The sequence below is a fragment of the Myotis lucifugus genome, unplaced genomic scaffold (genome assembly GCF_000147115.1).
Source record: "Myotis lucifugus unplaced genomic scaffold, Myoluc2.0 scaffold_115, whole genome shotgun sequence".
Taxonomy (NCBI): domain Eukaryota; kingdom Metazoa; phylum Chordata; class Mammalia; order Chiroptera; family Vespertilionidae; genus Myotis; species Myotis lucifugus.
The window spans coordinates 1,414,405-1,429,502 of record NW_005871163.1 but is presented as its reverse complement, the minus strand read 5'-3'; the positions used below and the strand labels follow the sequence as shown (position 1 = coordinate 1,429,502).

The window sequence follows — 15,098 nt, the reverse complement described above, 5'->3', positions numbered from 1 at the left end:
TTTGTGTGTGACTGTGTGCCCATGTTGGAGTTAATGGACACAAAGGTATTTGTGACGATCAGTATGCACATGTGAAGCTCTGAGCTTGCCTACATGTGTGAATGTGCAGCCATGAGCAATTGTGGAGACCTGAGTTATGCAGAACAACTGTGGAGCCCCAAATCTCTGGAGTTGTTTGTTCACTCTTCTCTTGCATCCAAGAAAGTAAAAAAAAAAGGTGTCCAGAAGGGACAAGATCCCCAGAGAGCCTAAAAGAATGCCATCCATGAACATATCTTTCCTAAGTTTAAGTCTTTTTCCTAAGTGCCTGCTGAAGGAGGAAGATGGTTCATTCTTTCTCATGACCACCTGCTCTCTGCCCTCCAAAACCAACATTTCCCATCTGGTAAGAAATGCATTCTCTATGCAGAAAGGCTGAGGAAATTCTAGACATTGGTTCCAAAAGAGAACCCCACATTTTTTGGAAAATAGTTTATTAATTCATTATAAGGACAGATACATGATCAATGCCTTGGCTTAACACTAAAAAATGTCTTATTTATAAAGAGAAAAAAAAGCTGGAAAATAATTAAATAACAGCATAAACTAAATACAAACAAATAAATGAGCAGGTATGATTACACTTGTCATGCATCAAAAAAAGGGGAGGTTTTAAAATGAGACTCAAAAACGTAAGGCATCAATGGTAGGTGACAAAGGGATTAATACCCTGTAAAAGGCCAATAGACTCTTTTCTAATAAAAATACTACTACAAAGACACAAACCCAACACTTCCAAATTACCCAGAGTCCAAAATCATATATAATACTAGTGAGTAATGGCCACTTTCTTATCAACTGTGAGTTATAGGCAGATACCAGATTTATTACTTATTTGCTTTTGAGAAACAATTTTCCACCCAACCTAATGGGTTATAAATTGTCTCATTTGCAGCTATTTAATTTAAACCAGAACCTCAGTGCCTGTTAAACAAGAACATGAAAAATGACTACGTAGTGTAATGCTAAGAGCCTACTGTTAAAACAGCCATTTAATTCAGGGCAGTTTTTTTTTTCTTTAGAAAAAAAATCAAACCAGCAAAATAAAATGAGGCTTTTGACCTTCAGAGCAATGATGAAACATATAGAGTGGTGTTAGCCACAGCAACGCTGAATGCTACAGAAATAGTACAAGTGACAATCCTGTCCTTAACAAGATACAAAACCAACATGACTAATCTTTAGTGTTATCATAGGCTGGTTGAAGGAGGGGGAAGGGAAGGAGCTGTAGGTGGGATGTCAACCTTGAGTGACACCCGAGTGTAATAAACACAGATGCCGAAAGGGTCTGAGGAAGCCGCAACTCTGCTGAGAGACATTTTACCATTAAAAAAAGAGGGGGTGGGGTGGGGTGGAGATAGACTGGTTATTTCTAATTTAGCCCAGAAGCCACAGTTAACCCTTGATATGCCAATCAGTTAAAAAGATGCATTTAGGGAGAAAGGACCCTACATTTCATACTCCTATGAGACGCTGAGGTGCAAAAATCAAATAAATTGCATTGTTTTCTCTACACAGGAAATGGAAGTCAAGCTTGTCCTTGTGTGGCAGGTCAAGAGAAAATGACTTCAGGATTGAATTCAAAACAAAACAAAATGAGCCAATTGCCCTTGTCCTGCGCAAAGACCTCCCTTCCAGCACCCGGAGGAATGAGATTTCTCTCACTCCTACCCCATCGGCTCACGTTCAAGGTGCTCAGAGTGGGAAGCTGCGGGGCTGCAGAGCCCCCTTTAGCTTTAGCTGGGAAGGAATGTCCCAAACCCCCCTGCATCCAGCAGGCCTGCCTCCCTGCACAGACGGGAGGGGGGAGTTTTATTCTGAGCCTCTGGGTTGTGTTTCTGTTTCCCCATCTCAAAAGTCCCCTTGTGTGGCTTGGATTCATCACTCCAAGGAGGACCCTCCCATCTCAATCCCAGGGGGAAAAGATACAAGGGAAGCTGGAAAGTCTTCTTCAAACCTGCACTGGGGGTGGGCAGCCTGCCTGGGGCGGAGGCATATGGCGGCACAGAGAGAAGAGGGGGCAGGAGGGTACCCGGTAAAGTGAAGGGGCAGGAGTCACGCTATGGCCTCGAAGCAGACATGAGGTAGTCATGTTGTTAAGAGAAGGAAGGCGGGAGGCCACATGACACAGTCTATGAGAGGCGTGAGAGAGGAGAGGCAGGCAGCAAGAGGAGAGCCAGAAGCAGCAGAGAGGAAAGGAGAGACTGTCAGGGCGGAAGCGAAGGGCACTAGAGTTGGGAGAGCAAGTTGGCGGGGGAGAGGCCACCGGAGTAGGGAAAGGAAAGGAAGGAGGGGAGAGCAAGAGAGAGCAGATGTTCAAAACCAGGCACTTCCTAAATTACAAAATCAAATGCAGAGATGCTCCGAGGGACCAGCGTCACCCTCTCAGTTTGGGCGATGGGAGGCAGCAATGGGACTAAAATATTAGGCATTCAGGGCCTACTTGCACTCAGCCCAGCCAGACAGGAAAATGGGCCGGGGCTGTCTTGTCAGACAGGGCATTGGAAACACTCTCAGAGTGTGTAATAAAAGGCTGGGTGACGGAGGTGGGGGACCCACAGGGCTGGGCACTGGCCGTTCTGGGGCACAGTCCTGACCTGGAGGGCCAGGTAGGCTGTACTAACCACTGCCTGGACCCAGGTTTCCCAGCTCACCAACCAGCACACACAGATGCCTCACATATAGCCATGCCTCACGTGTCTCTCACATACCACATGTGTCACCGAGTATGGGGGGAGTGAATAAGCCATTTCTTCCTCTCCCTCCAGCCAAAGCCCCCTAGGAGGCTCCAAATGGCTTGATGATGTTCAGTATCCGCAGGTACACAGGTGTCATATCCCATGACCCATGACAGCCTGTCCCAAACTGCACCTCTAGGGGAGCTAAGCAGAGGAGGAGACTGAGGCCCTGGACAAGCCGGGGCTGGCTCCTAGAGGGCAGGGGGCCTTTGACTGGCAGCTGTCCCCAGGGGCCTCCTCCAGAGCCTCACTGGGCTGGAGGTCCAGGTAGGGGCAAGACGGTGCCTCTGGCAGGCAGGTGAGTCTGTCTGGCCCAGTGGTCGCCTGTTCACTGCCTCCCAGCTCCCTGTCCAGCCAGTCTCCCCCTTGCCCTAAATCCACAACACCCGAAGTGAGGTCAGGAGCCTCCGAAGGCAGGAAATCCTCAGGTTCCAGGTCCTGGAGGTGGAGGTCAAGGTTCCCTTTGGAGGCACTGAAGTCAGAGTGAACAATAACATCGGCCTCCACCTGGTTCCTGCAGGCCGGGGGTGGCTTCTTCCTTCCGTTGCCCTGGTCAGAGCAGAGAACACCAAGACAGGTGACCATCACTGAGAGTGGTCATGAGAAGAATGACCAACATATTTGGGGTGGAGAGAGACTGACACCCCACTCCCCCAGCGACCAGAGTATATATCCCATGGGAGTTGGTAAAGGAATCATGCTGACTACCCTACAAGAGATGGTGACCCATGGGAAGGCAGGGGAAAACGGAATACTGCCGTTTGCCCTTGCCCAGGAGTTCCAGAAGTACGGGATCAGTCAGGCGTCAGTGACTAGAAGAAGGGGCTGAAGGCACTCAGGCCCATGGTAACTCTGCTTATGTCTATGCAGAGGAGGAACTGCCCCCAACTCAGGTGAAACACAGACTCCTGCAAAGTAGCGGCCTCTACCCACTCACCTATAGAGGCTCCAGTGGTCTCCTGGCTAGACTTCTATCCCAGGGACATTACCATCAGGGGTCTCCCGAGAACTCACTACTTGCTCTTCACAAGCATGGGGACCCTTCTCTCCCTTCCTCCCCCTTCCTCCCCAGAAACTGACCTTTATGGCATCATACACCAGAGCCTGCAGCAACAGCGTCTGCCCAGTGCCAGCAGGGGGCAGCAGGGCCCGGGTCAGATAAGGCACAGGGCCTGCCTGGGGCAACTCACAGCCTGCCCAGGAACCTGCCCAGCTCGGCCCACCAGGCTGAGCCCACGAGATCTGCATGGGGAGAGAAGCCGGAGCACTAGCTGGGAGAGGGAAGTGGATGGAGCCCCACCGTGGTCTCTGACGCCCGTCTTCTGTGGGGAGGAGCGCAGAATAGCTGTGGGGAGGAGCGCAGAATAGCTGAGAGTCTGGAGGGAACTAAGGAAGAAGTCCACCTGCAGAAAAGCCTCGGTTTCCCAGCCAGGCAGGGTCTCCTTCAGCAGAGAGACAGGGAAAAGGTGCGGAAGGACTAAGGGCTTTGAGCAGGCTGGTCAGAGGTGGGATGAGCCCCCACTGCCAGCACGGAGGGAACCTGCCCCACGCGGCCCACCTTATCCAGGTCCCAGATCCACTGGGCTACAGCCAATCTCATCCTCCTCTTTTCCCCGTATTGGAGAGGCTGGGTCTTAGAGGTTTCCCCAGCTCCTAGGATGAGGGATCTGGGGGTTCTGGAAACCCTGAGTTGCCTGCAAACAGCCCATCGGGGGTCCTCCCCTCCTTCCATGAGAGCAGGCTGACCTATTCTGTCAGGGGCCCATCTGCTTCCCAGCCCTGCCAACCTTTTTATGGAGGGAGAAACAGTGCCTTTCTTCTGCAGCTGGCCCAGAAGGGGTGGGGTGCAGGGTCTCCCACAGGGTTACCCGTTGTGCTCTTGCGCCCCCTGGTGACCTATTTGGGAGTGCGCCACAGTATGGGACTAACCTGCCTAGGCTCCAGGCTCACCTTTCTCTTGGAGTGACCCCGGCCGTCGGAAGCTCCACCACCCATAAGGCTGTGCACTTCAGCCCTGTCCTCGATGTCTGAGGGTGGTGGGGCCCAGTCCTGGGGACGGGGGTGCACAAGGGACTCCAGTTCATGGGTAGCTGGGGGGTTGGGAGATCCAAGGCGGGCTCGGGAGTACAGCGCGGGGTTCCCAGCAGTGGCCGTGGAGGACAGGCCTGGGAGGGCTTCCCTGGAAGGGAAGATGGGCACAGCGGTCAGAGAGTGAGGGGTGGGGGCGGGACTGGGTTCTAGTCCAGCTTATGTCCCTGGGCGGGTTCCTGTCCATCTCTAGGACTGGGTTTCCGGTCTGTGCAACGAGTAAGTAACTGTTTGTTCAAAACAGCTGTGACACTGCAAATGGGCCCCTTCCTCCCTGGGCTCCAGGCACCTGGAGATTTGGATTCCCTCCTTCCAGGATGCTGGCAGCTACCGAGGAAATGGGAGACAGACAGCTCGGCCTATGTATGCCCTTGCTGAGGGGGTACGTTGGGGGCTCCCCTAAAGCCATCCCCCACTCTCATGAGAACATTACCCCTAATCCCTTCACTCCAGAGACCCAACTTTAATGGGGATTCTGGGGGTGCCCAGGGCAAGTCATGGCCACTTTCCCTGCCCTTTCATCTCCGCAGCCCTTCTGGAAATCTCTGCTCCCCACGGTCAGACTGGCTCCTTCGCGCACCTGTGGGGGCCACGGCGCAAGACAGCACACATGCAGGCCAGCAGGCAGAGGAGGCCCAGGCAGACGCCCACGATGATGCCCGTGACTGAGTGCACATCCAGGGAGTCTGGTTGGGGAAAGAGAGGGGACAGGACAGGTCAAGGCCAGGCGAAGGCCAGGGTTCCTAGATCAGGACTCATATCAGTGGTTTCCTCAGGGCACCACTGGCTTGAGTCTCACTCTTCGAACAAAATCTTCTGATGCAAGGACAGGAGGGCCCCACAGCCTCACAGAGACCACAGCCACCTCTCTCTTGCACTGTCCTCCCCACTGGACATCTGAAAGTTGTGGTCCCTCCCCATCAACCTGCCTGCCTGCCGCCTAGGGCTGGTTTCAGGGGGGGGGGGGCAGTAAGTGCAGTGGCACGGCCTGTGCTCAGAAGGGCTCTGTGCTTGGTTTAATGCTGTGCTGTCACCATCTTGAAATTCTTCCTACTTTTAAAATAAAATAAAAAAACACCCTCATTTTCATTTCACATCGGGCCTGCAAATTACATAGCCAGTCCTGCTGTCCCCCAACACCCCCATAAAGCTCATCACCGCTCCAAGCCAACCCTCTAATCCAAGCAATCTCCCCAAAATCTGACCTCTAACCGGATCACCACTGAACTAAACCACACCAATTTCCCCTTCACATCGGTCCTCTCTGCACCAAACTAGGAGGGCAGCTGTCTGGAGGCAGGGCCTTGGAAGAGATGACTTTAGGGTTAGAAGTCAGCTCCAGGGGTCCCTGGAGACCTGGGCTGCCTCCGGATGAACCCACCCTCCCTTCCTGCCCTCTTACCTGCGAGCTTCTCCTGGAGAGTGATCACATCCTGCAGGCCGGAGAAGGGCCCAGGCCCCACCTCTGTGCGGGCCCCCATCTTGAAGAAGTACCTAGTGTCGCTCTCAAGGCCACGTACCTCAGCACTGAAGATGTTTCCTGGGAGGCGGGGGAAGCAGGGAGAGCAGGGCTCTGGGTTGAGTGGGGGTGGACGCAGGGATAGGCTGGAAGCTGGACTGAGGAAGTCTGCTCCGCCCACTCAGGCAATGGCTTCTGCCCGTTCCTGTTAGAACCCCCAGGGCCCAGGGGCACCCTCACTACTAATCCAGCCACTAGAGAGGCTGGGAAGGGGGAGGAGGGCGGGGAAGCTCTTGCTCCAATACCCCTGGGCGGGAGCCCTCACCCTCGGTGGTGAGCAGGGTCCACTGGTGCTCGGGCTGGGTGTGGTTGTTGCTGTACAGGATCAGATACTCCACGATCTCCCCATTGGGCTCCGTGGGGGGGCACCAGTGCAGCAGAACAGTGGACGGCGTCAGGGAGCTCAGGCGCAGGTCCGATGGGGGCGTCGAGGGTCCTGGGGTGCAGAGGAGGAGAAGGGTAGAGGCGGGATCACTGGGAGCCTCAGCCCCGGGGGGCAGTCGTGAGACAGGGCGTGAGGTCATGGCCTTTCTTCTTCCTCCTTCACTGGAACAAACCACAAACCACAAAGCAAAATGAGGTCTGGTCTCCAACGGGGGAATTTCTGGGAAACATTTGGGGAGGGGGCTTCACCATCATGCCTCCCCTCCCTGAAACTCTTCTCCACTCCTTGGAGCAGAGCTCCCTGAACTTCCGCACCCAGGTATTTCCAAGATCGAGGAGACTGTCTGGTGTTCTAGGGACCTGGGGGGCAGAGCTCAAAAATTTTTGGAAGGCTTACATTTTATTTTAAACTGTCACACGAAATTTGCCATCTATTCCATGGTAAAATTTAATATAAAAATAGTGTTTAAAATTATCATTTAAAGTTCCTAACTCCCGTTGCCACCCCAAATCTTTAGGTAAAATTGGCTGATGCTCTGTGTGGCCTGTGTCCATGCCCCCAGGTCCTACAGAGTGATGGGCACACCAATGTGAGAAGTACAACCGTGGCAGACTTTGTGTTTTGTTTTCAGAGAAGAAGCGGATCCTGGGAGGTGGAGGGGAATGAGGAAGGGTGAGAAGGAGGGACACAGGGTGATTGGCGAGTAGGGAAGGACAGAGATTTGGGAGTTCAGGTCTTCAAGGCCTGACAGAGGGTGGGTTGGGGACCCAGGGTGCTAAGGTGTAACAGGGCCACCTCCTTGACCCTAGTGACTCTTCACTTCCCAGGCTCCAGTGTCCCCATCGGAAGAGGGAGAAACCATCCCCCTCTATAGCCTGGTCACTTGTGCTGGGGGATCCAGTGTCATAAAGTCAGCTTCAAGGAAACACTGGGCCGGGCTGGTGTGGCTCACTGGTTGAGCATCGACCCATGCACCAGGTCACTATTGTCAGGGCACATGCCCGGGTTTCAGGCTCGATCCCCAGCAGGAGGCGTGCAGGAGGCAGCAGGGGGCATGCAGGACACAGCCCAATCAATCATGTTGATGTTTCTCTCTCATAAATGTTTCTCTCTCTCCCTCTACCTTCCTCTCTCTCTAAAATAAATAAAAACATATTAAAAAAAAAAAAGAAAACATTGGGTCTCCCTAAATTCTGTATGCAATTTAAGACCATAATAACTGAGGTTATAGGGGGGTGAGAAACAATTTGCAAGCATTTAAAAAAAAAAAAATTCATGAGACCAGAGGGCCTTCACACCCCACCCCACACACATCTTCCTATTTCAGGTCTGGGACAAAGGTCTGTAGATGGGAAGGTGAACAGTCTTAGGGCCAGTAGAACAGAAGAGCCTCTGCTGTGAGAACAAAAGTCCCTTTGTCTTCAAATGCCATTTCCAGAGAGTTCAAGAGTCACAGCCTTGCAGAGTGAATTGTCCCACCTTCTCTCTCTCTCTCTCTTTTTAAAATATATTTGTATTGATTTCAGAGAGGAAGGGAGAGGGAGAGAGATTTAAAACATCAATGATGACAGAATCATTGATCGGCTGCCTCCCACCTGCCCCATATTGGGGATCAAGCCTGCAACCGGACATATGCCCTGACCGGGAATCAAACAGCAACCTCCCGGTTCATAGGTTGATGCTCGAGCACTGAGCCACGCCAGCCAGGCCCACCCTCTCTCTTTCCAGATGAGGACACAGAGGCCCTGGTGGGGAAGGACCCTGCCCCAGTCTCCCTGTGTGTCAGAGGCAGGATGGGACCCATATGCAGAATCCAGGACACCTGCCTCCCCCGTTCCCAGGCCCCTCCTCACCAGCTCAGTGGGTCTTGGCACAGACTCTTAAAAGAAGCCACTCCTCTAAAGCCTATGTTATTACTTTTATGGATAAACGGGTAAGGCTGGCACAGGACTGGCCTGTGTAAATGCCAGCAAATGACACATCCTTGTGGGGTTCTGAGGAATAGTTCGGAAAAGGGGGCTTCTGGGCCAGGAGTTGGATAAAGGTGGATTGGTGGTAACAGGGCTGAGGGGCCACTCACGGTCTGGCAGGGTGGAGCGCTCTACCACGGAGCCGAACGGCCCATCCACGTCCACGCCATGGGACTGTACCGCAAACTCATATTTGGTGAATGGCTTCAGCCCGCCAATGAGGATGTCTTCCCCGGAGCTGCCAAGGCAAGAATGTGACTGGTGATCTCGGGCACGCCCTCCTAGCAGGGCAGCTCCTCCACATCTACTCCCCTACCCCAGCCCAGCCCAGGCCCTACCCTGGGAGCGGGCCACTAACACCGGCCAGAGAAGCTACAGAGAGGTCGGCATGGACGCTGCTCCCAGGGTATCATGCTCCATGTCCAATGTCCAAGCCAGGCCCCTCCTCCAGGAAACCTTCCTGGATTAACCCGAGTCATACTTCACCCAAGGAACCATCTGTGATGCATCTTTTCATTGATACGATTTTACTTTAGCTGCAAATGTTCGCATCTATTGCTTTTTAGGCAACGTTTCCTTTGCCAAACCAGCAGCTCCCGAGAGCGGGGCTCTGTCTCCCCATCTGACTGGGGGCCCTCTCAGGACAGCGGCTGGGCTGTCTCTTCGTCATCATATTGGGAGCCGCTGAGACTGAAGAAATAGGTCTGTCTGCATCATGTACCCAAGACTTCAGTGCAAGGCTCTGTTGTAAAGGGCTGGGATCGCATGGACTCTCCTTTTCCGCCACCAGGTCGTCAGACTCCCAGTGTCCCCCAGGGTAACAGGTGAGGCCTGAAAGGTTTCTGAATCCCCTGGGTCCTCCTCCTCATCATCACCTCTGCCTTCCTCCCCCCTTCAGAGGCTTAGCTCCTCTCTCCCACCTGGTGTAATAGGTGACCAGGGAGGCATTCCTGAGCCCCCAGGGGCTGAAGCGTACAGTGTAGTTGACAATCTTGACTGTGGTGAAGTCTGGCTTTTTCCACCGCAGCCAAATGGACGTGGAGCTGTTGGATTCCGCATGGACATGAGCGGGGGGTAAGGGTGGCCCCCTCTGGATGGGCAGGTCTGGAAGGTGAAAATCAGAGTGTGGGGAAAGGAGGAACAGTCATCCTAAAAATGTATGGTGCGTCACAGTCCCCAGTGTAAAGTCATTTTCTTCTACCCTTACTCCTTGATCCTGTGAATTGGGTAACATCAATCCCACTTCACAGAGGAGGAAACTGAGGCTCCTGAGAATTTAAGTGATTTTTTTGGGGGGGCCAAGGTCATATAGATAGCAAACTGTGAAACAGAGAGGCAGCAAATCATGGCAATTAAGAGCACATATTCTAGAGCCAGGTTGCCCTGGTTCAAATTCCAGCTTGCCCCTTACTAGCTGCGTGACCTTGGAGAAGTTACTTATGTAACCGCTCTATGTCTCCATTCCCACCTCTGCCAGTGGGGCTTAGAATAGTACCTACCTCATGGTATTGTTATGAGGATTGTTAGCTAATATTTGTAAAGTATAAAGAAAAGTGTTTTTCTGTTTTAGTTTTGAGATATAATTCACAGACCATAAAATTCAGTTTAAAAAATGTACAATACAGTGGTTTTTAGTACATTCATAAGGTTGTGCAGCCACCCACACTGTCTAATTCCATAAAATTGTTATCGCCCTGAAAAGAAATCTTGTTTTTACCCATGAACCCCCATTTCACCTTTCCTCCAGCCCCTGGAACCACAAACCCACTTTATATCTCTATGGATTTGCCTACTCTGGAGCTTCTTTCTATGACAGAGGCTGTCTGGACCTCAGCGAGGACCCCCGAGCCTAGGGTTTGGGGGTGGGTGAGGTTACCAGACAGCCCGACCACCAAGGCTGGCCCAGAGGAAAGGGAAAGGAAGTTGTCCACAGACCCCTGGCCTGAGCCCCTCACCTGGTGTGGGAGCCTTCTCCGTCCTGCCCTTCCACACCGCCGCATATCCGTCCTCGTGTTTGTTGAACGCCACCAGCTTCACCTCGTACAGCCGGCCAGGGACTGAGGAAGGTCGCGGGGTCACTCACTAGCTAGAGGAACCTGTGGGGTCGCTCCTCCCCAGAAAGGATGCCATCTCCAACTCCTGCACTCAGCTTATCCACTACCCCACTGTCTGGCTCCCTCCCCCCAGTCCTCCTCACCTAGCTGGGTCAGCTCATACTGCTTCACTTTCTTCTTGAGCCGGACGGGCCCCACATCCCAAGCCTGGTCTCCACGGCCCCCTGGGGGGCTCTCACCATCAGCCTCCTCCTCGGCCCCCACCTCCCGCCAGTACAGTTTGTAGCCAGAGATCTGGGCGGGGTGAGGAGGCGGCTGCCAGGACACAACCAGGGACTCCATCCTTGCCCGTACCTTCAACTCTGCAGGGGCAAAAGGGACTGGGGAGCAGGATGAGAAGAAGGAGAAAGGGGATGGGGAATGAGGAGAAGGAGGTCAGGGATGGGAGACGGGGAAGAGGCAGGAGGAAGAGGCATTGAGCGAGAGCCTTGCCAACCTCCTCACAATGATCACCACTCAGCCACCACTCTAAGTGCCAGGCAGGGCCTTGTCTAGAGGCGAACTCACTCTCCCACAAGCCCAGAGTGCCGAGAAGGGAGGAGGGGCTCTGTGCGTGTGCACAGAGGTCAGCAAGGAGCACCTCTGTGGCAGGCCGACGGGATCTCTACGTTTCCTGAAGGAATGAATGCATGGATACTGGCCAGGCCAGAGGGTCACAGGGTTGCTGAGGCCAGCAAGGAGGGAGGGAGCCCTGGCGTGGGGACCCTATCTGAAGCCTAAATGTGGGGGACTTACTATGTGTTGGACACTGTTCTAAGCACTTTGCACATATAGTTTAACTTCATTCTCACAACCCAATAAAATAATGGAAATACCATTATCCCATTTACAAGAAATTGACGCTCAGAGAAGTAACTTGCCCAAGGTCACACACTAGATAGTATATGCGCCCGGTTTTGTCTGCATTTAATCACTCTACCATTGGGCCTTTCAACAAAACCAACAATTGTAATTACGGAAGCAGCTGCTATGTAACAGCTATTGTGTACTAGATATTTTGTTTGCAATACATTAATTATCAATCCTCCCTCCTCAGCTTGCAAGTAAATGAAGCCTTAGAGCCGTGAATGGTTTGTAGGAGGTCACACAGCAGAAGAAGGGGCACTTGAGGCCAGATGTGCCTGCAAAAGCCAGCCCTTCACCTCTACACCCATCCCCTCTGACCCCTCAAGCAGGGGGAGCCATGGCGGGTCTCTGATGGAGAGGGTGGTTGGGTTTGGGTTCCAAGGCCACGGCCACACCCACACCCACACCCACACCCACACCCACACCCACACCCACACGGTCACACACGCCTCCTGGTCCTGTCCCCTCTGCGCCCATACCGTGGCTCTGGTTGTGCATACTGGGCGTCCTGTGCTGCACCCACTGGGAGGGCGCCCCATAGCCAGCCCTTGTGCCAGCCGAAATCCGTACTCGGTACACCTTGTTGGGCAGAAGTGAGTTCAGCGTAAGCTGCGTCTCATTCCCTGGCACCTCGCTGGAGGAAATCTGATCTGCTGGGACAGAAGAGACTGGCTGCTGGGAGGCCACCTGAAGACAATGACCCCTAAACTCCCCCACCCAGACGCTTCCACCTGAGTCCGGTTCCTCAGTGCCCATCAGAGCCCGGAAGCGCTCTCAGCACTGGCCCCTCAGGGCCTGGATGGACCCCATGGCTCCAGGGCTGACTCCTGGGCCTCCCACCCTAGCTGACACTGCCATCACCCCCAGCTCTGAGTCAGGAGAATCATGGCATGTGGTCCCCACTTCCGCATAAGCAGTCAATGACACCCCCGCAGCCCCAACACACACACCAGGGCACAAGCACAGGGATTGGCTGTGAGAGCCACCAGGCACCACCTGCCTTTTAGAACCCTGACAACCACCCCAAGCCCCTGCCTCACCCTTCCCTCCCTCTTCACCCTCACCCTGGCTCTCCAGCTACTTGCCTAACTTTTTACTTCTTTTAAACTCCTGCCCTAGATTACCAACATCTGACCTAACACACCCTCCCCAATGCTCCATTCCCCCACCCCTGCAACCCCCACCTCCTTATCCCTCAGCTGCTCTCCGGTGAGCTGGAAGGGTCCCCAAGGATCGCCTAGGCCGGTGGTTGGCCAACTGCAGCTCGCGAGCCACATGCGGCTCTTTGGCCCCTTGAGTGTGGCTCTTCCTAAGCCTTAGGAGTACCCTAATTAAGTCAATAACAATGTACCTATATAGTTTAAGTTTAAAAAATTTGTCTCTCAAAAGAAATTTCAGTCGTTGTACTGTTGATATTTGGCTCTGTTGACTAATGAGTTTGCCGACCACTGGCCTAGGCCACCTGCCCCATTTCAAAGATAAGGAAACTGAGCCAGGGGTTCAGCAGGATGACACACTGCAGCTGTAGAGGAGGTGGGGCCAGCACCCAGGCCTCCCTCTGCCTTAAGCTAGCCCTCTTTCCATTCCTGCCACCTCCACCCCTAGCCCACACTCCTCTTTTCTGGGTTCACCTTTCCCTACTCCCCTGTGCTGCCTAATTTCCTCAGACTCCAGGCCACTCTGCTCAGGTCCTCCGAGGCTCTGACCAACTTTTCACAGACACACAATTCCCAGCCAGGTGACCCCGTACCCTACCTCTACTCACCTTCCTTTCCCAAACTGTACTCTATCTTGTACTTCACCACCTGCCCATTGCTCAGGCTGGGAGGCAGGGGCAGCCACTCCACCCTGATGTCCGAGGGGTTGGGGCTGGACAGGGAGAGCTGGGGCGCTGCACTGGGGACTGAGACAGAAGAACATCAGCATGAGCTCTGTTCCGCCGACGGGAAGGTGAGGCCCAGGAGCGGTCAGAGACTTGCCCAGGTCACACAGCAAGTCAGAAGGAGGCCCAGGACCAGGATCTGAGGGAGGAAAGGGAGCCTCTCAGGGGAGCCCCAAGCTGGAGAGGAGGGGACACCCCTCCCACCCTGAAAAAGGTTTGGGGCACCATCTTCCACATTCAGTGGGTCAAAGTCACTGGTCCCTGCCTGGCTGGATGGTATGCGGGGGTCAAGGGCCACATGATATAGGGAATCACAAGCTGAGATCTCAAGTCCCAGTTGTCCTACTGACCCTGGGCAAGTCACTCTCATTTTCTGGGCCTCAGTTTCCCCAACTGTAAATTGGGAAATAGAACCCTTGCCCACCCTTGCAGGGTACAAGAGATGACACGAGGCAGGTAAGGGTCTTGGCACTCACTAGTAAAGAGAGGCCAAGCTACCATCCCCAGGGAGTTCTCTGGACCCCAAGGTGCCCACTGCAGGCACAGAGGCCCTACCATCATCCAGTGTGTGGACCAGCGCTGGGGTGGAGGTGCGGCTGGCGCCCAGCTGAGAGTAGGCCACTACGTAGAACTCATAATCCGTGTTGGGTTCCAGGTCCCGCACCTGTAGCTCTGTTGTGTCATTGTTCACTGCAAACTGGTATTCCACATTGTCCATGCCTGGGGTGGTGACACGGGGGACAAAGGGACTGTCACAGGGCCCACCTGCGGGAGGCTATCGAAGGATCCTTCAGATTGTCCCAGTCTCTGGAATAGCCTCTTTGTAGTTAAATCATCCCAGAAAATCTGCACTGGAGATTATAAACTCCCCTGGCTTCTAGTGCCACTGCATTAATCCCCCACTGGTTAGGAAGTTCTTTCTGGCATCCAGTTGAAGTGACCCCTGCTGCATTTACCAGCTGGCTCCAGGAACCCAAGTCATTTCCCTGGGAGGAGAAGATCCTGTCCCTTCTCTCCCATATACTGTGACTCAGGAGTAACATGCCACACACACGGACCCCTCCAGCACCAGGCCTAACCCATATCCACACGGGTGTCTGCTGTGGGCTCCCGCCCCCTCCCATCCTAGCCCCAAAGAACGTGGGCAGGCAACCCTGCAGTCATCCAAGTTGTCCCCGCTCTCAGCGCTCTAGCTTGGGCATCTACTGGGGGGTGTCCCCCCTCTCCACCCCCCAGCCCCGCAGACGTACCGCGAGCTTTCTGGTAGTGGAGGGAGAAGCCAATGATCTGCTCGCTGTGCAGCTCGGGCCGCTCCCAGGCCACCAGCACGGCGGAGCTGCTCAGCGGAGTGGCCGTGACCCGCGTGGGAGCGCTGGGCAGCCCCTCGCGCACAACTACCGCCAGCGCGCGGCGGCGCACGCTGTGCCCGGCGCCGTTCTCGGCCACGCACTGCTAGTAGCCGGCGCCCTGCAGGCCGATCTGCGTGATGACCAGGCTGTTGCCGCCCCCCTGCACCT

At 54.1% G+C, this 15,098-nt stretch overlaps 1 protein-coding gene across 1 annotated transcript in view; it reads right to left on the bottom strand.

Annotated features, from left to right (window-relative positions):
* Positions 1 to 479: 479 nt before the first annotated feature.
* Positions 480 to 15,098, bottom strand: part of IGDCC4 (immunoglobulin superfamily DCC subclass member 4) — a 41,655-nt gene continuing 27,036 nt past the window's right edge. Inside the window, 14 exon segments of the mRNA XM_023757817.1 lie at positions 480 to 3,326; positions 3,858 to 4,019; positions 4,728 to 4,956; positions 5,446 to 5,551; positions 6,268 to 6,405; positions 6,650 to 6,820; positions 8,850 to 8,977; positions 9,660 to 9,843; positions 10,695 to 10,796; positions 10,937 to 11,173; positions 12,179 to 12,349; positions 13,465 to 13,602; positions 14,137 to 14,301; positions 14,832 to 15,030. Of these exon segments, the coding sequence (XP_023613585.1) occupies positions 2,922 to 3,326; positions 3,858 to 4,019; positions 4,728 to 4,956; positions 5,446 to 5,551; positions 6,268 to 6,405; positions 6,650 to 6,820; positions 8,850 to 8,977; positions 9,660 to 9,843; positions 10,695 to 10,796; positions 10,937 to 11,173; positions 12,179 to 12,349; positions 13,465 to 13,602; positions 14,137 to 14,301; positions 14,832 to 15,030 (2,535 nt within the window). The 3' untranslated portion in view covers positions 480 to 2,921.